This window comes from Halichondria panicea, chromosome 3 (genome assembly GCF_963675165.1).
Source record: "Halichondria panicea chromosome 3, odHalPani1.1, whole genome shotgun sequence".
Classification (NCBI taxonomy): domain Eukaryota; kingdom Metazoa; phylum Porifera; class Demospongiae; order Suberitida; family Halichondriidae; genus Halichondria; species Halichondria panicea.
The window spans coordinates 1,656,502-1,681,649 of record NC_087379.1 but is presented as its reverse complement, the minus strand read 5'-3'; the positions used below and the strand labels follow the sequence as shown (position 1 = coordinate 1,681,649).

At 43.0% G+C, this 25,148-nt stretch overlaps 3 protein-coding genes across 5 annotated transcripts; 2 read left to right on the top strand and 1 right to left on the bottom strand.

Moving 5' to 3' along the window:
• Positions 1-4,954: 4,954 nt before the first annotated feature.
• On the top strand, positions 4,955-7,699 carry LOC135334277 (CWF19-like protein 1). 2 transcript variants are annotated; one of them, XM_064529404.1, is made up of 7 exons: positions 4,955-5,045; positions 5,117-5,227; positions 5,429-5,633; positions 5,742-5,836; positions 6,141-6,257; positions 6,646-6,759; positions 7,488-7,699. In XM_064529404.1, the coding sequence occupies exons 3-7, from the start codon at positions 5,543-5,545 to the stop codon at positions 7,608-7,610; spliced, it is 540 nt and encodes a 179-aa protein (XP_064385474.1). In that variant the 5' UTR covers positions 4,955-5,045; positions 5,117-5,227; positions 5,429-5,542; the 3' UTR covers positions 7,611-7,699. The 2 variants fall into 2 exon arrangements, with proteins under 2 accessions (XP_064385474.1, XP_064385475.1); XM_064529405.1 differs by lacking the exon at positions 4,955-5,045 and having other exon boundaries at positions 5,059-5,227.
• A 797-nt stretch (positions 7,700-8,496) lies between these two features.
• LOC135334264 (kinase and exchange factor for Rac A-like) lies at positions 8,497-15,767 on the bottom strand. The gene is made up of 3 exons (XM_064529380.1): positions 15,625-15,767; positions 13,933-15,552; positions 8,497-9,478 (listed from the first exon to the last, which is right to left on the bottom strand). The coding sequence occupies exons 2-3, from the start codon at positions 15,541-15,543 to the stop codon at positions 8,549-8,551; spliced, it is 2,541 nt and encodes an 846-aa protein (XP_064385450.1). The 5' UTR covers positions 15,544-15,552; positions 15,625-15,767; the 3' UTR covers positions 8,497-8,548.
• Positions 15,768-16,771: 1,004 nt separating this feature from the next.
• On the top strand, positions 16,772-24,781 carry LOC135334274 (uncharacterized). 2 transcript variants are annotated; one of them, XM_064529400.1, is made up of 12 exons: positions 16,772-19,150; positions 19,198-19,354; positions 19,420-19,855; positions 19,903-20,025; positions 20,089-20,175; positions 20,232-20,505; positions 20,570-22,273; positions 22,340-22,492; positions 22,534-22,722; positions 22,777-22,909; positions 22,962-24,562; positions 24,620-24,781. In XM_064529400.1, exons 7-11 carry the CDS (start codon positions 22,166-22,168, stop codon positions 23,261-23,263), a joined length of 885 nt encoding a protein of 294 aa, XP_064385470.1. In that variant the 5' UTR covers positions 16,772-19,150; positions 19,198-19,354; positions 19,420-19,855; positions 19,903-20,025; positions 20,089-20,175; positions 20,232-20,505; positions 20,570-22,165; the 3' UTR covers positions 23,264-24,562; positions 24,620-24,781. The 2 variants fall into 2 exon arrangements, with proteins under 2 accessions (XP_064385470.1, XP_064385469.1); XM_064529399.1 differs by having other exon boundaries at positions 19,420-20,025; positions 22,962-23,329; positions 24,484-24,562; positions 24,620-24,747.
• Positions 24,782-25,148: the final 367 nt, after the last annotated feature.

The following is a 25,148-nucleotide window of genomic DNA, read 5'->3' as shown; positions in this document are numbered from 1 at the left end:
TTTGCATTGATAAGTGGTTAGTGGTTAGAGGACGGATGTGTAAAACCACATAATAGCTAAGCCTTGCAACTGTGTGGTTTCACAACTTACTACAAACACTTATCAGCCACTTAGAGCACCACGATACATGAGTTATACTTGTGCACTGTTTGCATTGATAAGTGGTTAGTGGTTAGAGGACGGATGTGTGAAACCACATAATGAAATCGCTAAGCCATGCATGCACAAGCTTAGTGCACAAGCTTAGTCTCATGAATCAGCCGCCGTTCCTTTGGAACACCGTCTGAGCACTCTTGTCATGAAGTCAATTCAAAATGGAATGTTGATTGCTCACAAAACCAATGGAATGTAATTAAATTTGTGATCTTACGCCCACACGTATTTGCTAATTGTTAATTAATAATTATAAATGTACAAATCTTCAAGCGAAGGCATCTCTCTCTATTTGAATCTTGCCAAAGGACCCCTGCTTGGCTTGCTTATGCTTCGCAGCAGCTTCTATGTACATACGAAGTGTTTACCATGCGTAATGCATCGTAATGATTATCCAAATGCGTTTAGCAAAGTGCAGTTCTTTGCTGCCTCCAAGTTCATCACCTGACTGGACTTTTGCAATCTGATTGGCCAAGACTGAATTCCGTCTTGGCACATACAGGGATTTGAGGTGTTCTTAACTGTAATGTCGAGAGCGGAAGTACCTGTCACGTGAACCTTGGTAACAAGATTGAATTTTGGCTCATTCCAAACCAATTTTTCTCCAATAGAGCCTATTCATTTTTGTTAAACTGGGAAAACATCGACTTACATCAGAAAGCTAAGAGCCTTTGGTAAAGGCTTTGCACCACAGCAGGTTGTCAGCTGAAGCTATCCTTGAGATTCTATTAGTTTTGTGAGCTACTACTTGCCCCAGCCTGCCCGTAAGCTGTTGAAAGTGTATCACTAGTCTCAGTAAAATCTCTCTTAGGCTAGCTCCAGCTGGATACACAGTTTGTGTGACAGACTAATAGTAGTAAGCTCACGATTGGGCTCAAATAGCTTTAGCTGTGGTGCAAAGGCTTGCAGATAATTATATGCAGAGCAAAGCCTCCCTGTAGTCTCGAATACCCGCCTCAAGCTTTTAGGTTGAGGCGGGTATTCGAGACTAAGCCTCTAGGTCGATTTCCCCCAAAATAAACAGGCCTAAAGGCTTTATTGGAGAAAAATTGGTTTGAAATGAGCCATAATTACGTAACTGTTCACGTGACAGGTACTTCCGCTCTCGACATTACAGTTGCAAGAACTCCTCAAATCCCTGTAACCCTTTCCAGGTCAATCGCACACAATCTGGAACCTAAGTCTCGAGGCCAGACTCCTCCCGGGGGAGAGAGTCTGGCAAACAGAGTCACTTTTCTTGGTTTTCAGACAGTCAAAAGTGGGCGTGTCGGAAATGGGCGTGGTTACGATGCTAAAACTGGCTGGCTATTATCTCTACTCCTATACAGATTTAGTGAGATTTGAAAGATTCTCTGTACTTGAAATAACATTTTTAGTTGATGTATACAGGAATTTAAGTTAGCCATTGCCTACTGGCATAGTTTTAAAAATGACAAAGGTCAAGTACTATCAACCTCCTCTGTGAAGTGGAATCATGTGACAGTTTAATTGCATTCTTGCGAATCTGATTGGAGATGTCAAATTTTGACATCTGAACCAAGAAAAGTGACTCTAAATTAAATGCCAGACCCTCTCCCTAGCACATGTCAGATCACGTGCAAGGGAGTGGTCTGGGGCCAGACTACTGGAACCTGGAACAGTTCCATTAGTCGGGCGCCGCCGCCCTCTACCGTTGCCCGGAAGGAGGTCAGGAATCAAGCCTATCCACAGTTTTGTTCTGTTGTTGGAAATCCAACAATTCCACCAGCTCCAAATCCCACATAGAATAAATGATATTCATGATACTATTGCGTAACAGGCCAGAACAAAACTGTGGATAGGCTTGATTCCCGACCTCCTTCAAGGAGGGCGGCGGCGCTCGACTACAGTTCCATCACTTTAGTTTGCATCTGAGCATAGATACTGTACACTCCGTGGATGTGAAACGTAGGTAGTATACGGGTAGATTACGGAGTATTCGTGTTCACTCACTGCAACGGCACCCAGCTGCAGAAATGGCCACTTTTAGTGTTGTTTTTCTTGCACAGCTGCGCACTTGTGGCTTCAGTTGAGGAGAAGGTCTGCTGTACTCGTAGGTGGGAGGTAAGTCTATCATAGAGCATGTATATTGAGCCTGCATTATTAGTGGATAGCCTTTTGGAGCTCATTTTTTTCTGTAACTTACTAGGTGACAAGTTTGTGGTTAGGCGATCTTTGGTTGGGTTTATAGTTGGAACATTTCGCTTTGCTTTCCTGTTAGTCTATGAAGTGAAGTACCGGGAGAATGTGTTCAGCACTTAAGGAAATGTATACGGCTAGCAGCAAACTGAATGATAGGTCAAGATTAGGTGTTCAACAGTACCTATCTTGTGGTTAGGCGATCTTGCCAACAAAAAGCTCCATCACTTAAATGATGTGGTCATTCAATAATATAGATGTCCTTATACCGGGAGAATCTATTTTGACCCTCAGTAAATGTTTTGTTATTTCAGGAAAGCGTGTCTTTTTGTGGTGAACATGTTTATTCATACAAATGTACTGTATGATGATAATGCATACATGATCGTACAGCGGCCGGAGTAAATTATTATGTGCATTCTAACATACTTTTTTAATTTAGGTAATGCATTACAAAGAAGAATCCTCCTTCAACTTTAAATCAGTTTTAGTTGTCCATTTAGTTGTCTATTAAAGGTCTATCTCCATGCATGGATGCCTGCCTATATAATATTCTGTGTGCATACATGCTGTGCTATATACAATGTCATCACAAAAATTAAGTCAGCAGTGTACATGTAGCTAGATCTAGAGTTGTCAGGTTCCAATATGATTTCTGCATTTCCACTTTCATTCATGAACATCTCTCTTGGCTCTCCCTGCGCAGAGAATCAGTTAGCACTGGAAGAACTTGGACTGGGAGCTTCAGTTATCCAATCACTGACTCACACGTAGTTACTGTTATTATTGTATCCATGCAGTAGATTCCGTATACTATAAGGAATTCCGGATACTTCGTCCGTGTCATCCGTTGCAATGAGTGTTTCAGGACTTTTGGTAGTGGGCGGAAAAGTGTTTCACATCCACGGAGTGTACAATATCTATGATCTGAGCCCAACCCACCAAAATTAATTAGCTTGATGTTATCGCCGCCCCCAATGAAGTGGCTATGTCTTGTTGCGCATGTTGAGATGGGCGCTCGGCCGGGCGTGGGTCAATGGCTGTGCACAAACTAACCATCGATTTTATGCCTTGCTGCTGCCTCGATGGAAGTATGTGTGGCCTTTAAAAGCTGCACTCTGGTCAACTAAGCTGCTTAGCAAGCATGTAGACTATTGTAGAGCTTGTGTCCACTTGTGAATTGCCTGTGTACAAAATGGCATGCTGCTTCCTCTTCGAAAATATTCTATGGCTACCAAGATAGTCCAGAGGGTCTATCAATGGATACTACTCAGTCCTACATGCTGTATAGCTTGTTTTAAACCTTTTTTTTTGTGTGTCCTAATTGAACAGCTCAGCAGAACTTCAAAGGATAATCGGTTCATCCAATCTGCCAATATCATGCAACATTCACAAGTTGATAACACGCTCCCTCCCAGGTTGTTGTAAAATTTACAACAATTTGACCAGTAAAGGATAAAACGATGACAAGAACAAAGACTTTGAGGTAGCTACATACAATGGATGCACACACTCACTGCAGTGCCAGTGCATTTATTGTCCCTTTATGTAGCTGCTGTTGTGTGTTGGATCTTTCTTTAGCTCTGACTGCCAGGAGGAGTGGAGCAAGTATCGGGAGGGGGTGGAAACAGGTAATTAAACGATATCAAATCACCTTCCTCTGACATTTATTACATCCCCATGCACAGTGCCTCTACCGACGTTCATCCTTGGCCCGTGTTGGACTGAGCATGGCCAGTTCTATGGAGACTTGTCACGTGATGGAGGAGAGCTTTGCCCCAATGTCACATGTCTAGGTACAGTGTATGCATGTTGTTAACCACTCTATCAGTACACACATGAGTCACACTCCATTACAGGTCAGCGTGGAGTGTACAGTGCGTCCAGTGGTCTGAGGGTGGCCTATCTCAGTGGGAGCTACCAGGGGAGGACCTATCAGCATCAAGACAATGGAGATAATCTATTGGTCAGTTCTCTTCCCAATCACCTGGAAAAGTTGTTGAACTAGTTTTTGTTTCTCCCTCTAGCGACCATATTTCACTGACTCTGATGTGTCCTGGCTGGAGGGTCAGTGCAGTGGAGAGGGCTACCGTGGAGTGGACATTCTCCTCACCTCTGATTGGCCCGGGGCAGTGGACAAGTTCACAGTGGCTCCTGTGAGACCTAGCTCCCAGTTATTGTAGGATGGACCAGTACCTTAATAATACCTTATGCTCATGCAGGACGGACTGGACCTGAGTGCAGTGGGGGCAAAGCCTCTGAGTAAACTGGCCATGTGTCTCAAGCCATGCTACCATTTTGCAGCTCTACACCAAACCTTCTATGAGAGAATACCGTACAGGTACAGTACGTCCATCCCTATATTATTAGAGTACTAGAGTCTGCTCCTGTTGATTTTCTGAGTTCGTTCAAGTCCCAAATTTAGAACAGGAAATCAGGCTGAAAATAAGTATACATTTTTTATTCATTCTGAAAGGTGCATGTATCTTTCTCAGAAAATCAGAATTATGATTTGAGCAACGAAACTAAAGTTATGACCGTTCATTATAATTATACGTACATCTTACATGTCCTCATCTTTAAATCCCTACACAGTAACACCTCCACAACTTTTGATGCTAACTGTATTGTGCTTCATTTCATGCAGGAATCACAAAATCCTCCAAGGCAAGCCACATCATGTGACACGGTTCTTAGCTTTGGCTCAAGTGGGAAATCCAGACAAGAAGAAAAGAGTGAGTTGAAATCATTCTAGTCCCATTAGTATTACATGTTATTAATGATGACATCATCTTCATACCTGCAGTACCTGTATGCATTCTCTGTCACACCCATGAGCTCCATGGACGAGAAAGAGCTGACTCAGCAACCACCCACTGCCACCAACTGTCCCTACACTGAACTAGTCAAATCTTTGGTAAGGAAAACTATTATCCATAATGTCTAGCTATCGTTGAAGGGACAAATATATGTAGATGTCCAAACAAAGACTTGCGTTATGTAGCACTCTGAGAGTCCTACATGTATCTCTAGATATCACCATTTGTGTTATAGTTTAAATCCACCATGTTTGCAGAGGTCAAAGTTTATTGTGTACCTACTCCCACACACTGTGCAGAGGGAGTCTCAAGAGGAGGCTGCATGGGCCTAACTTCTTCTTTGATCAGAGAGCTCTTGATTCAGCTCATCGCAAACAAAAGAGACAAGAGGACGGAGGACCCCCTGCAAAGAGATGACCCCCTCCCCAGCCCATGGGGCTGTGCTGGTTCTGTCTGGGGGACAAGGAGGTGGAGAAACATCTCGTGGTCTCCATCGGAGATCATGTGAGATAGAGTGTGTTGTACTTGCTAATACTGCACATACAAAATACAATGTAGCTCACAAATAGCAGACCACTATAGCTAATAGTTTGTATTGTATACCCTATATAGACGTACCTGGCTTTATCCAAGGGTGGGATGGTACCGGAGCATGTGCTGGTCCTACCCATCGGTCACTATATGCAGCCTCCACTGACGCACCACCAGTGAGTTCATGTGCTGTGTGTACCACTGCTGTGTGTGTATAGTCATTGTTTGTATTGTGGAGAGTATGTTTCCATGCTCTGTGTGTACTATTTAGCAGTCTGTAGTGGTCAGCCTGTAAGCAGGCCACCCTCTATAATACAGCCAGGTTAATGGGCCCCAAAGTCTCCATAGCATGTGTTTGGACCTGTGTTAGCAGACCACCTCTTTAGTACAGCCACTGTTGGTCTGCCCACTGTGTAAGCAGAGATCACTATACCATATATCATGCATGTACACTGTATGACCTGTGCTCTATTACTGTAGGAGGTTTTGGAGGAGCTTGGAAAGTTTAAGAGTGCTCTGAGGAAGTACTTCAACAGCAAAGATCAGTCGTGTGTCATCTTTGAGAGAAACTACAAATCACAGCATCTTCAACTACAGGTCAGTACCGTCAAGGCCGTATTATCATGTGATGTGATTGATACTGTATGGTTGGTGTGTTGAGATTAGGCTACAAGGTTTTGAGGACAAACAGAGGAATGTGATTTCTCTTTATAATCATTCAATGGTTCTTGGACTCTTTCAGCTGCCATAACTTGACTTTAATTTCAACGGTTTTAGGATTTTAGAAGAGGCCATTTAGCAAAGATCGTGATGTCATACAATATAGGTCTTTGAAATCGTATTTGTGAAGCCATTAGCATTCGCAAACTTACATAATTATGTGGAAACATTGTATAAATACGGTACATGTTAGTGTGTGTATGGTAGATGTGTTGACTGATAGTTGTGTATGGTTAGTGTGTGATGGTAATGGTGGTCATTGTAGGTTATTCCAGTGACCAAGATTCTATCTGATGCTCTGAGACAAGCCCTCATAGATTATGGGCGGAGTATGGGGGTGTGGCTTGAGACTGTGCCCAGGGAAACACCACCCTCAGAGGTAATACACACACATCATAGCTGTGCCATGTTCTACGTACCATTCTCTAAGCCTTTTATAGCCTCGATTCCAGGCCGATTAAAATACGGCCTGGTACCTATTGCATGGTGATAGTGCGTTAGTTTATTCACCAGAATCTGGGGAATCCTCCTTTTTTTCTCTCATCTATTTTCTATCTATGTACATCAGCTTAGTATTGCGTTGTTTCAGAAGGCTTTCACACTAGTCTAAAGTCAGAAGAGGCTCTCATCTACCTTTATGACGGTTGTATGGTCAGGATAGTCAGGATGTCTTACCTTGGATCTGTACAGGCTATGGGAAGTGTATGGTGCCTCTTAACTGCTACTTGTGAAGACAATCTGGCTATAGGACCATCCTAGACGTAGTAGATGAGAGCCTCTTCTGTCTTTAAATTAGTGTTCAAGGCTTCTAGACCAATACATAAGCCACAGCTTCACAGAACTCGGTCATGGAGATAAAGAAACGTTATTATTCTTAGTAAACGGTATAATTTAATTACTAAGATTTTACGTTCGTAGTAACTACCCATAATTATTGTAATTTTGAAGCGCATGCGCACGCACTATCACCCATGCAATAGGTACCAGGCCGTATTTTAATGCTGCTTGGAATCGAGGCTAAGCCTTTTAGTGATCGATACTTCTCTTTGCTAGAATCTGCTACACACACTCCCCCCCCCTCCCACACACATGCATACACACACACAGCTTGCGTACACTGGTGTCCCATACTTCCTGGCAGAGTTTAATGATGGGAAAAATGTGTTCACAAGACCATTTTCTCACCAACTTACGCAGACAAACAACCAGATCACTGAATATAGGTTATAGTATGTTTCTACTACTTTGAGCTCATGAGGTAAACAGCACTCTCAAGTGAGTAGGTAAGAACATATCCGTGAGTCTCGTCACACCGACAATGCACACCTCTAACCTTTCTATTGCATACTCAGCAAATGTCTCTTCCACAAATCTGTCATCATACCTATTGAGTGAACACACAAACTGTTCTAGTTCCTGGAACAATACGTACGGACGTTTCTCTCTCCAATTTGGAAGGTAATTAAAAACCAATTAATGACATGTTGAATGCTTTTATTGGTTGCAATATCGGCTGCAGGGAGGTGTTGGCTGCTCCTCTCGTTCTGAATTTGCCCAATCGGATCAACTGGAAGTCGTGTCTGGCAACAAAGGACGAGGCGAAAAAAGCTGCTCTAGAAATGAGGAAGAAATTTGACTTCCCATTGACAACATTGATTAATTTTATCCAGTCTCGCTTTCACCTTCACTTCTGTAGATAATTATTTCCGATTTAATTATTGTATTGTCATTATGATAATAATTATGATACGAGCAATATTTATGTGAAAAAATGATTGTGTGATCAGATAGCCTCGATCCCAGGCCGAGTTTTCGCTTTTATAACGGTTAGGCGAACAACCAGTTGTTCGCCTAACCGTTATAAAAGCGAAAACTCGGCCTGGGATCGAGGCTAGTGATCAGACTGATAATCTGTCAGCATGCAAGTATATATATGTAATTCAATGGGTAATGTAGATCAAAATGGGTATAATGATTTTGCAATCTGCTAAAGCCCTAGTCTCATGAATCAGCCGGACTCTCTGTACGTGGCGGAGGATTCATGAGACTACTGCATGAAGCCGATTGTCACAATTAATAACGTGCTTCTGTTCATGCAATGTAAACATTTCATCAATCTTTTAAGACAATTTTTATCCTTGAACATAAATCTTAAGCCAAATAAACACTCAAAAAATAGTTGCTGCGCCTGCGTTACTAATTTTATAGACGGTAGATTGTTTTTGTCCTTCATTGTTCCGTCCCCCAATCATAAGGCACTGTGTTGGAGACAGTGACACAGTGGCAGCGTATGCTACAGGAGATGGTAGATCATCAACGTAGAGCCAGGAGTCCATCGAGGTTGAGTAGGCGTAGATCCTTTGAGTGGCTTCACCACTATCTTTTCCACCAATAGTAAAGAGGGTGTCGGATATCGTTACAGGGGAGGGATAATAAGACGGTGTGTTGGATATTGGATTCCAGACTGAGTCGGCTTTGTTGGCACTCCCATCATCCTGTCGCTCTGCTGAGATGAGCTTGTCGACTTGAGCAGCTAACACCTTGTTTAGATGCTTACCGTCAGATCCCCCCCCCATTAGGTACACTGTGTTGTTGTAGACAATTCCTCTTTGGTCACAACAAGCATACGGTAGTCTGTCTGTCTCGCTCCACTGGGAGGTGCTGATGTTGTAGATCTCAACAACATTATCAGTGTAGTCACCAGAGACCACACCTCCTGCTACGACAAGATGTGTTGGGAGACTAACGACTGCTGGTGAAATCCTCGCTGTGGGCATGGGTGGGATCGTCTGTTTCCAGTTCCTTCCTTTGTTAAACACATGTACCACATTGGATCTAGAGCCGGATGAATCCTTACCACCAACTACTACCAGTTGACCTTTTACCTCTCCTAGATCAAAATAGCGTACAGGAAGTCTGGGCAGAGTTGACCAGACGTCTTGTAGCGGATCGTAACAGTGGACACAGTACTCGTCATCATCGTCATCACAGACTCCTCCACCATAATAGACCTTGCCATTGATGGTTACCGCTAGTCCACCAAACATCTTGACTGGAGCCTCAGAGCATTGACTGCAGGACAACTGAACCTGTAGGGACTGGAGAATACAGAGAGTCAATAACTTGTGTGTTGCATGTGATTATGCCTCGGTGCGCATGCGCAAGCGAGGTATATACGGTAGTGTGTTTGTGTGTCTGTGTGTGTAGACTGCTCAAGGATGAATCAAGTGCAAGTAAGAGTTTCTATTATATAGGCTTCTAGTCATGTTTTCTTGGATTTTAATTTGTGGATTTGCAAAAATAATGCTTCGTTGGAAGACATTCATTTTATGATTGCATAGCTATAGTAACTAGTGTTCAAGCTGGCGCTGTGCTAATGCCTCTCGCCATGTTTTTGCTTTCGCTCAAAAGTATTAGAGTGTTATATTAGTTTCTATAATAAATTTTATATTAAAAGTTAGTTTATCTATATAAAGTCACTGAGAAGAAAAGACTTATTTACATGCATCTATTGTTGTTATTTATTGTATTATGTGGCTTACCAGGACCTCAAGAAAGAAGAAAATTGATTCTTCCAGGAGTTCAGTGTATAAGAAGAAAAGACCTGTGTACATGCATATTGTTATCTATATTGTTATATGGTAGTGTTTTGTGGCTTACCAGGCCCTCAAGACAAAGATGATTCTGCCAGGAGGATCTGGATCTGGATCTTGGATATATTTCTCACACATGGGGGAATGAGCGCGCATGCGCATTACATCCACAGGAATAATTAAAGGGTGTGTCCAAAGAGATCAATTTCACAAATGGCTACTGCTACAGGGATTTGTATAGGATATACCACACCTAAGAGGAGGATATGCACCCATATATCCTCCGCTACCGTGGTTACTCCGAGGCGGAGCCGAGGGGTATGTAACCACGGTAGCGGAGGATATATAGGGTGCATATCCTCCGAGTAGGTGTGGCATATCTGACTTATACCACGTGACCGCAGCACTATAAAAGGACCTCCCCCTAGCAACAATTCAATCACGATGCAGACTGCAAAAAAGAACAAGACTATGCCGGATTTTGCAGCCGTCAATAAGCTAGTTGAGCAACATGTTGACTCCTACAGATGCTCAAGAGCTTCCTTGGTCCAAGCGTTGATCATTCGACGTCCCTTACTGGAGTTGCAAGCTCTTCTTGGATAAAATGTATCTAAACCGCGCCCATGGACCCATGGAAGCTTAGCCATCTTGTTGGAGAGCACCTTCTGTGTTTCTGCCGTCGCTTTGAGTCTTAGTACCGTCAAGCATGGCTCTTTTCTCTTTGCTTACTTTCTTGAACAAATGAAAAAACTAAAAAACAACTTGAAAAACTGTGCATGCCTGGGGCTGCATGCTAATATTCTATATATCCTACAGCTGTTGACCAATGAGATCAATTTGTGGTGACGTAAGTGTGGTATAAGAGGAGTTCTTGCAACTGTAATGTCGAGAGCGGAAGTACCTGTCACGTGAACAGTTACGTAATTATGGCTCATTTCTCATTTCAAACCAATTTTTCTCCAATAAAGCCTTTAGGCCTGTTTATTTTGGGGGAATCGACCTATACAGGAGGCTTTGCTCTGCATATAATTATCTGCAAGCCTTTGCACCACAGCTAAAGCTATCCTTGAGCCCAATCGTGAGCTATTACTATTAGTCTGTCACACAAACTGTGTATCCAGCTGGAGCTAGCCTAAGAGAGATTTTACTGAGACTAGTGATACACTTTCAACAGCTTACGGGCAGGCTGGGGCAAGTAGTAGCTCACAAAACGATTTAGAATCTCAAGGATAGCTTCAGCTGACAACCTGCTGTGGTGCAAAGCCTTTACCAAAGGCTCTTGATCTTAGCTTTCTGATGTAAGTCAATGTTTTCCCAGTTTAACAAAAATGAATAGGCTCTATTGGAGAAAAATTGGTTTGGAATGAGCCAAAATTCAATCTTGTTACCAAGGTTCACGTGACAGGTACTTCCGCTCTCGACATTCCAGTTGCAAGAACTCCTCAAATCCCTGTAGCTTAGCCTCCTTCACCGGCCTTTGAAAGAAGGCCTGCTATCGACTGCTTGCGCATGCGCCAAATTATTGGATTTTCCCCGTAAATATTCCTATAATACTGGATACATCAGAGAAAATATCCTAAAAGTCATACACAGAGCTATATAGCTAGCTAGCTAGAGACAGAGCTGTGTAGGTTTGTTGTACTGCTATTTTCTTCTGATAGAATCAGTAGCAGTAGTATAGTAGACTTTCACCAAAGTTAGTGTTAAATGGGCGTGGCCTGTCCATTATAGGCTCTCTTATCAGCCGTCACTCCTTTCAGACGATCGTCATCCACACTGTTGCAGGCTGTGAGTCTTTTGTTAACATAGCAGGCTAAGGGTAGCTATCAGAGAATGCTATCCGATGGGCTAGAAACCTTCAATCGAACTTTCTATCTACTTCCTTCAATCCACTTCCTTTCGTTGTGATGTCTTACTGAGCATAAACGATGTTATCCAAAGCCCCCAGATACCGGGGGGATATTAGCGCATGCGCAAGCAGTCGATACCAGGCCCACTTCCCTAGTGGGAAGTGCGGCCTGGGATTGAGGCTACTGCTAGCTTAGCCTTGATTCCAGGCCGCTTGAACAAGGCGGCCTGGTATCCTTGTATGCGCATGCGCGAAATAACTGACAACAATTTCATCATACAAATTGTAAAAAAACGGACAAAGTTACAAAAGGGAATAATACGTATGACAATGTGACCACAATGGCAGCTTTCAGAGACACTATTAGGCCATGCAAAGTCAATTTGTAGTTTCTCAGGCCCTCGCGCTTGGAAATTGGCAGCTTTACAAAAAAGTTAAATATCACGTGACCTCAAATTAAAGGCACTAAAAGAAAAGAAAAGGATAAATTTGTATGGTTTTTTGGTCATGAATATAATTATGACTAAAATTAATGAAATAAAAATTATGCACTTCCGCTTATTGAGGAAGTTAGGGGTGTGTTTTCAATTAAAATTCTATGAGTATCATTATCATTAATATTTATCAAATACCTCAATCCGCTTGCTATTTTAAAAATAATAGCCAGAGAAACTACAAATTGACTTTGCTTGGCCTTAATCAAAGTAGAATAATTATGCTGCAGCAGTGTTGCTTCTTCTAGCTCTGTTTATCAAAGAGACAGTTCAAGAAAGCCTCCCAGACAGCTAGAGCTGCCAGCTAGGAAGAGTGGTGGACTCTTTAATACATCAGTAGATCTTGAGTGAATAACTTCCTGAGTGTCGAGTTAAAGCTTATTAAAAGCTTTCAGGAGTAATCATTAGCTTCTTTATCTTCAGCAATGACTTCTTGTCGAACATAAAGGCAAGATTTAGTAGCAGAACACTTGCCTGGTCTATATTACCACAGCCTCATCAGGGGACCCACAGGAACACATCATGCCTTTCCTATAACATCTGTAGCCTTACAGTGTAGGGTGTCGTTAAGTAGAGACTTGGCTTGATACAATAAAGGGCGTAAGAACTCAGTCATCTTTGCACAATACTTCTATGTAACGGACTGTAAAATCAGAATACAAATAGTATACGGTTTATTTTACTGACAGTATCCACAAATACACGGATTACCCCCTTTTTGGGGTAATGTACACGCATGCGCATACAAGGTATACCAGGCCGCCTTGTTCAAGCGGCCTGGAATTTCTGAGTATTGTAGCTAACAAAAAGCTAGCGCTTTAGTGCAAGGCTAACTCATATGTTGAATAGAAAGTTTGTGCGGACAGATGATGCTATGAAAGATTCTGAAGAGACTGCAACAGCCTTCAATGTGAGTCAAACTAGCCATAACTCGAGAAAGAAGCTTTAGTTTGCTAATCCACGAATCAAAATCCAAGAGAACGTGGCTAGAAGCCTATAGAAGCTGTTAGTTTTCGTCGCATTGCAACCGTTGAGCAGTTACTGCTGGAATACACACACACACACACACACAGACACACACACACACACAGTCAGCTTTACCGTATCCCTCGTACGGCTACGCCTCGAGGCATAATTAAGGACATTTGGAATGTATTACCATAGCAGCAAATAATATTATCAGTAATTGATCCTGTGGGACACAAATTATTCGGGTTATTTATATAATGGTGATTATCATATACTGCAACATAATATATTCACAAATTATACGGTAGCCAATTGATTCTTATTGCCGAGGCATCGCAAAAATGATTTTCAAAACACCTTGGTGGAATATTAATATGACTTCCATTCTATATGTACTTGGCGATCGATTGGAACATTAAACAGTTAGTTACTTCTATTAGAGTGGTGATACAATAAGAGATATGACAGTCATGTTTAGATGCAGTCGCGTAGGAAACAATTTCTCAATGGGGGGGGGGGGGAGCTGTAGTTTTTTGAGTAAGGCTACCTACATAGTACAGCTTTGATAAGTCTTATAATATGGGGGGGGGGGCTCCAGCCCCTGGAGCCCCCCTCCCATTGCCACTGCACTTAGTTGATGAGCTCACCTGTGGTTTGCTGGTCAGGTAGTCTCTAGTTTTGGTGAGTCGGTTGTTTAAACTCTGAATGGTGGTTTTATTCTTCTGAAGGGAAGTGTCCTTGAAGGCAAGTGTCAATTCTCTGTGAGCAATAATGTCAGCTAAACAAGCTTGCTCTTGTTCCACTTGTGCAGTGAGATTGGTGACATCTGTTTCCAGTTGAGTAATTTTCAGAGCATTTGATACCAGTTCGTTTTGCTTGTCAGCAATAGTCAAATTTTTGTGAGCAATAATAGAGTTTTTGTCAGCTAAACAAGCTTGCTCCTGTTCCAGATTTGTTTCCAGTTGAGCTATTTTCGTAGCTTTAGATACAAGCTTGTTTTGAGTGTAGTTGACGTTGGCAATTTGTTGCTCCACCTCTTCAGTGAGTTGCTTACATCGAGTTTCTAATTCCACTATCCTAGCATTTCTTGAAATAATAAATTCATCTTTCGTGTTAACAATTATCTCTTTAGCTTCGAGTTGACCTTTAAGATCGTCGTTTTCCAATTTAAACTGATCAGTTTCCACAGAGTGCACCAACTGCATACGCTGAACAATGTTTTCACTTTCTCGTCTTTTCTCCTCCGCCAGTGCCTCGTTCTCTCCTGCTTTCTCTTGGATTGCTGAGTCCTTCCTCACAACCTCCTCCTCAAGCTCCCTCTTCTCTGTCAGTAGGGCACTCACTCGCTGGAGCATCTCCACTCTGTTCTCAAAGGAGGGAGGGTGTTCAAGTACCACACCCACCATCCGACCCACTATCTCCGCTGCTCTAGGCCTTCGCTGAGGGTTGTTGCTGAGACAGCACGTGATGAGGTCCATCAGAGGGTGGTCTGGGGGAATCTTTTGAAGAAACTCTTCGCGTCGTTCCGCTTCCGTCACTGGTATCAGACCATTGGGATTAGCAGGATCGATTCGTGTCTGGCCGATACTTGGTAGTGGCCACTCTGCTGTGAAGGTGTGAATCATCATGATCCCAAAGGAGAACACATCCACACTGGTGTCGTAGTGGGGGTCGGCAACCATCACTTCAGGGGGCATGTATGCTGGGGTGCCAGGGGTCTCCGTCATTCGACTCGCTTGAAGGGGGGTGAGGTTCAATATCCGAGCAACCCCCAGATCGGATATCTTGGCCGTCATGTTGGTGGACAAGAGGACATTGTTGGTTGAGAGGTCTCTGTGCGCAATGACTGGTGTTTGGTCATGGAGGTAGACCAGGCCCAGTGAGACGTCATGGAGGATAGAGAAGTTGATCTCATCGGGGAGAATACCGTAGCGCTCGAGACAGCTGGTCAAGTTGGTGGGGAGGAACTCCATGACTAGGATGGGGAACTGAGAGCCTTCCTCAAAACAGACTCCCAGAAACTGGACAATGTTGGGGTGCCTAGTTTGACTGAGCAGGTGACACTCCTCCAGATACCTTTGTGCTGCATACCTGATTCCAGCTTCGTAGAGAACTCCGTGAAGCTTCTTGCCGGCACATTTCAGTCCTCGATACTCTAGCTCTATGACAACAGCGTTGGAACCTCGTCCAAACTCATTCTCAGTGATGCGAACTTGTCTCAGAGTGAACTGCTCGAAAGCTTGTGGATTTACAGCCATTGCTCGTTACTGTGGGAATAGAAAAGCATGACAGACAGTGAGGCTCGCATATGCAGTTAAAAGCTATTCAGTTGATCTTACCTGTATTGTATAGAAAGCTTGATAGGAGAGGTGCCGGAGAGGCTCGAGGTGAAGTTACAGAGAGCTAGCTAGCTAGCTAGCTAGAGAACGCAAAAGGGGGGTGTGGCTGGTGCTTTATTTAGAATACATGCACCACCAAGTCGAAAATGTCGATCCCAGGCCGCACTTCCCCACTAGGGAAGTGCAGAGGAGGAATGCCAGTGTCAAAAGGTCACTAATTAAAACACCACGTGGCCCTATGTTTTACATGTAAAACTGAGTTTACCCTCGCGCCCCTGAGTTTATACACCACCAATATCCTCTTTATAATCACAACAGAAATTGGTTGAGCTATCGCGCCCCAGAGGAATCAGCTTGAGAGAGGAGATCCAGGATTTAATTGCAACCTTTGACCTTTTATTGCATTCTTCGAAACCACAAGATATGGAAATTAGCCTTCTGTGGCTAGGGTATAAATTTAGATGTACTGGCTTGCTGCACTGGGTATAGCCAAGCAGGCAAATAATGAACAGAAGCGCTAAGCTGCTATATGCAGCAAAGGTCAAGTACCCAGAACAAGAATGTTTAATCCTTCATTAATTAAACGTGACCCTATTGACCCTGGCGTCCTCCTCTGAGGGAAGTGGGCCTGGTATCGACTGCTTGCGCATGCGCTAATATCCCCCGGTATCTGGGGGCTTTGGATAACATCGTTTATGCTCAGTAAAACTATGACATCACAACGAAAGGAAGTGGATTGAAGGAAGTAGATAGAAAGTTCGATTGAAGGTTTCTAGCCCATTGGATAGCATTCTCTGATAGCTACCCTTAGCCTGCTATGTTAATGTTAACAAAAGACTCACAGCATGCAACAGTGTGGATGACGATTGTCTGAAAGGAGTGACGGCTGATAAGAGCCTATATGGACAGGCCACGCCCATTTAACACTAACTTTGGTGAAAGTCTACTATACTACTGCTACTGATTCTATCAGAAGAAAATAGCAGTACAACAAACCTACACAGCTCTGTCTCTAGCTAGCTAGCTATATAGCTCTGTGTATGACTTTTAGGATATTTTCTCTGATGTATCCAGTATTATAGGAATATTTACGGGGAAAAATCCAATAATTTGGCGCATGCGCAAGCAGTCGATAGCAGCAGAGATACAAAAGAAAGGGGATTGGAAACGATCGCCCACGCCCTATGTAAAAGGACTGACATCCGGTGAAGCACTCCGTGTAATTATTGCGCTCGCAAATAATTACATGGAAAAGTTTTGTATCCCTGGTTTCTAGCTCTCCTATCCACTAGAGATCACTCAGGGCCTGGGAGATACTTGAGAGAAGTAAGCTTATACCACTGACAAGCTCTAAGTCCGTTGTCTTTACTCTGTTTCCAATTTTTTTGAGTTTAGCTTGAATTACTCTATGTCAACTTTTCTCTGTCCCTCCTGTGAAGTCAAAACAGCAAAGGACATTGCTTGACTTGGTTATTATGTATCTAAGTGCTACATAGAATGGCTTCATGCTATAAATAAGCTGTACTGTTCATAAACGTTTGCAGTATAGTCCTTCAAACTGCTTTAGTATACTTTTAGACACGCCACGGGCCTGTCCCTCCTACGACTTCATAGTAAAGGCTATTTCTTCTTGCATAGCATTTATTTGTCTAGTAATAGTGGCTGCATGGCTTAGTCGACTTTTTAGAGCTAAATTCTCTTTACTTTTTAGAAAAATCAACATTAAAAATGATCAATTTCACTGTTTCTATGTACAGCACATTGTAGAGCAGTCAAGACTGGTAATGAGCATGCTGACTATAAATATAATCCTTTGTAGTTTTAGCCACGCCCTATAACGCGGAATGCTTCACGCAAAAATTTCGTAAAAATTTCGTTTCCAATCCCCTTTCTTTTGTATCTCTGATAGCAGTCAAAGGCCGGTGAAGGAGGCTAGGGTAGCCTCGATTCCAAGCCGCTGAGAAAGGCCCACTATTCAAGGGGCTGGAGTCGAGGCTAGAGGCTAGGATTCACTGGAGTGCAACCTCGCTACGCACTATTAGCCTCGAATCCAAGGCCTTTTTAATTGTCTTGGGATCGAGGCTAATTCATAGGTAAGGCTTTTGAGTAATAATTGTTGAAACAGCACATGGGAAAAAGGAATTGTTAAATGTTAATAGTTGTAGCTTGATCCTGGTGTCAACGTCGCCGAGAGACACTTGTAGCTACATGGTATTGATTGTATGTAATATCGAACGGTTTAGCTTTCAGGAGGGAAGTAGTAGTTTGCTGATCTTGTTCGACAATGGCTTTGATTAAATCGTTGTAAACAACAACCGTAACAAACGTGGTATCTGGCCCTTCCAAGTCCAGTTTAGCCATATGATTAAAAGGGCAACGAGACAGTAGGAGTGTTGCACCACATTTTGAGCATTCGACGATGTCATCTTCAACGACTTTAACTTTACCTTTACAGTAAGTGCAAGCATTGAACTTTTCGAACTTCTTGACAGCAATGACGGTAGCACCCATGAGTGAAAGTTCATTAGATTCGGTTAGACATTCGTCAACATCGTCAATGTTGTCAAGTTTAGTTACGGACGAACCATTTGCTGGCATGGAAACAGAATACTCGCCACAAAATACTCTGACAGTTAGGTTAGTTATGTAATAGCTCTCACCTATTTCTATTGCTTCTTGCCAAACAGCAACCAGAGCCACTAGTTCCATGTTCAGATTACAGAAAAGAATAGATCTAGGTAATGATCGAAATGTCACGAATCGTCAATTTAAGAAACATTGTCTAGCTTATGAGCAGAACGCTTGAAAAAAGGCCTTCTGAGCTGTAGAATGGAGCTGAGGTGTCCTCAGTACAGTGGCTAACGCGTCCTCCAACTTTGAAGTCAAACCGTTACGGTCTGCAGCAACCAGAGCCACTAGTTCCATTGAGTCCTTAGTACATTGTCCATTTTCTTCGCCAAAATCTCAACGTGACCCGATTATAGCCTCGCTTCGCTCGGAATTAAAGAAGTTAGCTAGCTCTAGTGCAAGTGTACTCCCTCTCACTCAGTCTGGTGTGTGGAGATGTGGAGGGTCACTTCAAGCAACTGTTTAGCAGAGTCCAGAGCATCCTCTCCAAGAACAAAGACTTTGAGGTAGCTACATAGTTACAGTGGATGTACCATAGATAGCAGAGGAGGTCCGACAAGAGTGCGCCTGAGCTTTCTGAAGCAACGCTCTTTAGTAAAAAAAAAGATCATTATGCTGATTCAGCAAAAGCAGTGCAGTGCATGCATTGCGCAATCAAAGTACAGATTAGACAGCAGGCGAAATGAAAAGATCTCGAGAACAAGGACAAACTGAACCAAGGGTGTCTTCCCAGTCTTCCCCTAGTACTCCAAGACAGCCTTCCAAAAGGCACAGACCTCCAACACAGCAACTTGTCCGGTCCCCTCTTTCAGTTAGGTCTCTAAATCAACAGAGTCCTGATTCTCAACTGAGAAGTACTGCAAGAAAGAGTTTGAGCTTCACAAATTCTCAATCAAGGGTAAAAACAATAGCTCACTGATTATGTGTCTTGATGCATGTATATAGGCCGCAATCGCATGGAGTTTGGATGAGCTCGAGCAGCTAACTAGTTATGTGTGTTGTGCTGGCTTCAAAGACAGGTGGCCAGCATTTGGAAGAAAACATCAGTTTTGGAAAGATACCTCTGAATTTCTCTTTGTAAACATGGAAGCAGTACGCACAGGTAAACTGCTACTAGATGTTCGTATCATAAAAATAATGGTGAATTTTCTATCTCATCTACTGTAGCTGATGCCTGTCGAAACACTGTTCAGAGGGAGCTGCAAAACCGTTTTTCCTCTCCTGACAATGCCAAGGCTGAATACAATTTGACCAATAAAACAAACTCTTCTTGCCCAATGATGAACAATTGTGTTTTATCAGGCACTGATCAGACAATATCAGAGCTCTGTCGAGAAGAACAGATCGGTGTGGTGACTAAGCTGTTCCAGGAATATGCACTTCTTTATTATGAAAGAGTTCATCCTTCCGATTATCTAATTCTCTCTCTTGAGGCTATGGTGCAATTGGATCATGGTGGTAGAACCAATGTGATGTACAACTTGGCGAAAGCAATAGGCACGAAGAGACCTAACAGTCAGGAATCACGGCTACCTGTCTCAAGAATGCCAATGGGACTCATTGAGTATTGCTCTAATTTCTTCTGTTTGTCTGATATGCAACAGTATGTTCAATATAATTACAGTGCCATGTACTCCTGGTGTTTTTAAGGTTCGTTGCCCTGATGACTACAGAAAGTGGCTAGTGTCCATGTTTACTCTCTTCGAAACGAAATGGGTAAAAATCTTCTGTGGTCCAATGTGGAAAATTATGTCAACTTCTCAGTCAGTCCAGGTATTATTCATTGAATTAAGGTGCTATAACATGTATACTAGCTGTTTTTCATTGTTGCTTCAGGCAAGAGTCAACGTCCCTGGGCTCTCTGAAAGAACTCTTGAAAGAGACATTGTTAGCAGTGGAATTTCTTTGGGATCAGAGGTTCAGGTATATAATAAGTGACATGCCCAAATTATTGTATCAACTGTTGGGTACCATTATAGCTGAAGATACTTGATGCTGCTCACAAGAGCAATCCGAACACAAGCTGATGGTTGAAAGGGGATGGGTGTGATCTTGTTTCTGGATTGAAAGAATCGATGCGTCATGAGTGGAGTGGGGATGTTGATCTTGACACTGGTGACTTACAGCAAGAGTTTAAGGCTTACAGAGACCTGCTTGATTTCTACAAGGCAATAAGGATTGGCAGTAACTGCGTGGAAGACTTGGGGAAATGCTGCCAGATATTACTTGAAGAAAAGATATTCATTCTGACAGGTATATAAAGTATTTCCTCCATTAGCAGGCAAATATCATGTTGTGTCGTTTTAATTGCGTGCAGCTTTAGAGTATGCGGACGCCACCTATAGAAAGTTGAAGGAAAAGGGAACAACTACAAAGCAACTGTTTGAAGGTGGTTGGAAAGTCGACGATATACAGCAGCTTAGAAAGCAGAATCAGCAGCTTATTGTCAATGTTCGTGCCCTTATAGAAGAAATCGAGAATGGATCTAGCAGTTGTCATACCAGTCAGTCCCTTTCCAGCATGAAAGAAAATTTATGCAATTTCTCTAGAAATTTATACCGACAAAAACGACAGGTTTGCAACACATGTGTTTGTGCTAATGATTAGCAGTGAAAGAAGAGAAAGAAACCTTATGCTTTACCACTTCAACTGCTTCCCTACCACTCTATCAATGAGCAAACAGTTTGTCGTATTGTTTGCAATATTCTCAAATTGATGAAAGCTCGTGGAATGAATGTTGTTGGTGAGATGAGATAACTTCAATAATTCATTAAATCAGAACTCTGATACATACAAAATACACAGGCTATTTATACAAAAACAATACTAGAAAGAACCTTCTAGAACAATAGTACAGAAATGACTAAATAAGAACATGAAACCACTAGAACTAACACAACACAGTATTTACGGAATCACAGGTTTACAGTACAGTATTTACGGAATCACAAGTCTTTATCTTAATGTTAGTTCCATGTCGTAAGGATACCACATTTCCTCCCCTGTTAAATGTTAGTGTACCCACCATATCGATCAGGCCTGTTGCGATTTCTTTGCGGATATTGTCGAGCTGTTAATGCACCAGTCGAGGGTGACTCATCAGGTGGGGTCGGAGACGGATCAGTTGACTGATCAGGGGAAACTTCAAAATCTTGCAAATCCTTGTGAGCTGCCGTATCGTCGAAATCGTTTGGATTTGTTATATCGTCTTGTGACGACTCGGTGGTGGAAAGAGAATGAGTTCTATCACGTATGTGGTCGATATGTCGACGTAGTATCCTGCCATCACCAATTTCCACTTTGTAAGATACTGGTCCTGTCTGTTGTACAATGCTTCCTGGAAGCCATGTACCGTTTGTTCGGAAATCTTTGAGCATTACTTGTTGACCAACAGAGAACGTCCTTGGTTTAGCATGTTTGTCATGTTGCTGTTTCTGTTTCATCTGCTTGTCAGATACGTTTCCCTCTGTGTTTGGTTTGAGGAGATCGAATCGTGTACGTACTTTTCTTTGAAGGAACAGTTCACTCGGTGAGACGTTAGTGGTAGCATGTGGAGTTGAGCGGTATGACAGTAAAAACTGAGCCAATCTTGTTTTCAAACTCAGTCCTTCTCTCTCTCCAGCTTTCATGGCTCTTTTGAACGTTTGTACAAATCGTTCAGCTTGGCCGTTCGTGGAGGGATGGTATGGAGCACTTCGTATGTGTCTTATGCCATTGGCTTGAACAAAATCGCTAAATTCTTGGGATGTGAATTGTGCACCATTGTCGGAAACAATCTGTTCTGGTAGTCCATACCGAGCAAATAGTGCTTGCAGTGCCTCGATCGTGTTTTGAGACGTAGTGGAAGACATCTGAATCACTTCTGGCCACTTGGAATGGGCGTCTACAACCACTAGAAACATTTTGTTCAAGAATGGACCAGCGTAGTCAATATGGATCCTTTTCCATGGGCTGTTTGGCCAAACCCAAGGATGGAAAAACCGCTAGAAATTGTCTATTCTCTACAAAAAGAGAACTGTGGGTAAGTATACTTGCAGATATAGCTATACTGGCATGTATTCAATGGCATACATGTGTTTATTATTAGAATGAGGGGAAAGACATCACGAGGCAGCACGTTGTGACTCTTTATGAAGAGGACCAGAGGGCTGGTCTGGGTCTAAGAGTCCTACCCAAGCTTAAGTACGAGCACCTTCATTTGACCTCTTTTTCCAAAATGCGAGTGGATTTAGCTGCACAGGTAAATTTTATGTGTATTTAGTAATGTTTGTAAGTATGCAGGTGTTGAGTGAGTCCGTTTCAAAGGCACTTACTTTAAGGGGTGGAGAGGCAGTCGAAGGAACAGCCTGTTTCTTGCTACTCATGGATAAATTCTTTGATTGCACAAATGTGAAGAATTATTCAGCTGGTGCCAGGTCACGCAAACCATTTCAGCTACCCTACTTAAGTGCGGAGGATGAGAGGCTAACGGTATTAGGCCTAACAATTACGCACGGTTTTATCAGTAAATTTGATATCATATAGTGGCTGAAGGATGTCTTCTTGGTATATCTGGACAACTGGGAGATTTCTGTCAAAGAGAGAGGGGCTTTCAGCAAGAGGGAGCAGAACAAGATGCAGCTGAGCCAAGAAACATTGCTAGGACTTCGAATGACAAGTTCGTGTATTATTATAGGCGCATAGCTATTCATGACCATTTTTCTGTTCAGTTTTCTCTCTTATCGAGTTGGTGAGATTTGTATTTACAATTCCTGGGGTGAAGTCATTTCTTACTCAAAGGATCTGCCAAGACCCCCTAGAAAATTTCTTTGGATGTCAAAGACAAAGGGGAGGGACACACGACAATCCCACCGTTGCCGAATTTGAAAAAAACATGCAGGCATTAAGAGTGATCAATTCCTTTGCGAGAGGTCCTGCCAAGGGTAATTGCAGAGGATTCAGTAATGAAAGTATTTTCTTCAGCCACCCTGTCATCATTGTCCCAGCTAAGAGGACAGCCCTTGCATTCTGACTGGAGACTTTGGTGAACATGTCATCATTAACAACGCAGACAGAACAAGAGAAACAGCTGCAAAAAGTACAAGGAAATGGGCATGATGGGGTACGGGTTCAGGGGCGGATCCAGGGGTGATTTTGAGGGGCTGAAGCCCCCCCCTTTTGAAAAACTACCTATGTATTGCTAGTCTGAGGTTACAACAATTTTGCCACCAACCTTGTTACTTATGCATCTGCATGTAGACTCACTGACTTAAGAGATGCTAGACAACAGCCAAGCCTAGCTACTAAGAGTATAAAGGATGTAGGCTAGCTAGCTGGACGTACATACATGCTAGCTAGTAGCTAGAACTAATATAAAAGTGCATAGGTCAACTATTGCTGTTGCTGAGTCAGCTCCTTGTGCAATGTTTGTAGCCTCGATCATATCCCAGGCCTCTCTTCCTAGGCCTTGTGAAGGAGGCTATTAATTGTGCATGCTGTTGAGCTAGCTGCAACATGGAGCAGATCTCAGACTTTTTCAGCTAGTTGCAAACCAGCCTTACCTCCTCTCACTCTCAGTGCAGTCTGGGTAGGCATTGTGATTCTTTCATGTAGTACCAAGAGTGCAGATGTAACATCTACAGTATACATCCTTTTGTTGATTAGAACGAGTTTTTTGATTAACTTTTTCATATTCAGTATTCACTTATTAATATGACAGTTCAAAGGTAAAAGTGTGAGCAAATTGTAAAAAAGCAAAAAATTTTGCCTCCGGCGAGGCGGGAGGAGGATACTCCCCCTCCCACACCCACCCCCTGGGTGGCTCCGCCACCCTCGTACGGGGCTTCGCCCCTCTCTACTAGCCCCCCCCTTTCATTTTTCCTGGATCCGCCCCTGGGGTTGAGGCTACTACCATACACTTGAGCTTTATAGTCTAAGGAATTATAGTAGCTAGCTAGGTGACTTTGTAAAACTTACACGGAGAGACACTCATAGTAGTACTACTACTACTCGTATACCCAGTAGCCATTCTTGCAAAGAATTTCCAATATAAAAGCACCAAGCTGTACTTCCTGTCTATTTCCGGTGCGACACGCATGGGCCGCGCGAAATCCCTGTGTTTCCAATCCCTTCCCTTTACTATCTATGGATGTACACACTCACTGCATAGTCTCGTGGACCAGCCTTATTCAGGGTCTGGGTCCGCGAGACTACTCACTGCAGTGCCAGTGCATTTATTGTCCCTTTATGTAGCTGCTGTTGTGTGTTGGATCTTTCTTTAGCTCTGACTGCCAGGAGGAGTGGAGCAAGTATCGGGAGGGGGTGGAAACAGGTAATTAAACGATATTAAATCACCTTCCTCTGACATTTAATACACCCCCATGCACAGTGCCTCTATACCGACGTTCATCCTTGGCCCGTGTTGGACTGAGCATGGCCAGTTCTATGGAGACTTGTCACGTGATGGAGGAGAGCTTTGCCCCAATGTCACATGTCTAGGTACAGTGTATGCATGTTGTTAACCACTCTATCAGTACACACATGAGTCACACTCCATTACAGGTCAGCGTGGAGAGGGCTACCGTGGAGTGGACATTTTCCTCACCTCTGATTGGCCCAGAGCAGTGGATAAGTTCACAGTGGCTCCTGTGAGACCTAGCTCCCAGTTATTGTAGGATGGACCAGTACCTTAATAATACCTTATGCTCATGCAAGACAGACTGGACCTGAGTGCAGTGGGGGCAAAGCCTCTGAGTAAACTGGCCATGTGTCTCAAGCCACGCTACCATTTTGCAGCTCTACACCAAACCTTCTATGAGAGAATACCGTACAGGTACAGTACGTCCATCCCTGTATTATTAGAGTACTAGAGTCTGCTCCTTAAATATAGAGTTCTGTTGGTCCAATTTATTAATTTT

What these genes read in the sequence shown, in the direction of transcription:
- LOC135334277 (XM_064529404.1), top strand. Translation starts at nt 5,543, where the DNA reads ATGACCCCCTCCCCAGCCCATGGGGCTGTGCTGGTTCTGTCTGGGGGA. An exon ending in TGGTCTCCATCGGAGATCAT is followed by an intron (nt 5,634 to 5,741) that starts GTGAGATAGAGT and finishes TACCCTATATAG; the next exon opens with ACGTACCTGGCTTTATCCAA. An exon ending in GGGAAACACCACCCTCAGAG is followed by an intron (nt 6,760 to 7,487) that starts GTAATACACACA and finishes ACACACACACAG; the next exon opens with CTTGCGTACACTGGTGTCCC.
- LOC135334264 (XM_064529380.1), bottom strand. Translation starts at nt 15,543, where the DNA reads ATGGCTGTAAATCCACAAGCTTTCGAGCAGTTCACTCTGAGACAAGTT. An exon ending in ACCTGACCAGCAAACCACAG is followed by an intron (nt 9,479 to 13,932) that starts GTGAGCTCATCA and finishes TGTATTCTCCAG; the next exon opens with TCCCTACAGGTTCAGTTGTC.
- LOC135334274 (XM_064529400.1), top strand. Translation starts at nt 22,166, where the DNA reads ATGGACCAGCGTAGTCAATATGGATCCTTTTCCATGGGCTGTTTGGCC. An exon ending in CGGAGGATGAGAGGCTAACG is followed by an intron (nt 22,723 to 22,776) that starts GTATTAGGCCTA and finishes GATATCATATAG; the next exon opens with TGGCTGAAGGATGTCTTCTT. An exon ending in GCTAGGACTTCGAATGACAA is followed by an intron (nt 22,910 to 22,961) that starts GTTCGTGTATTA and finishes TTTTCTGTTCAG; the next exon opens with TTTTCTCTCTTATCGAGTTG.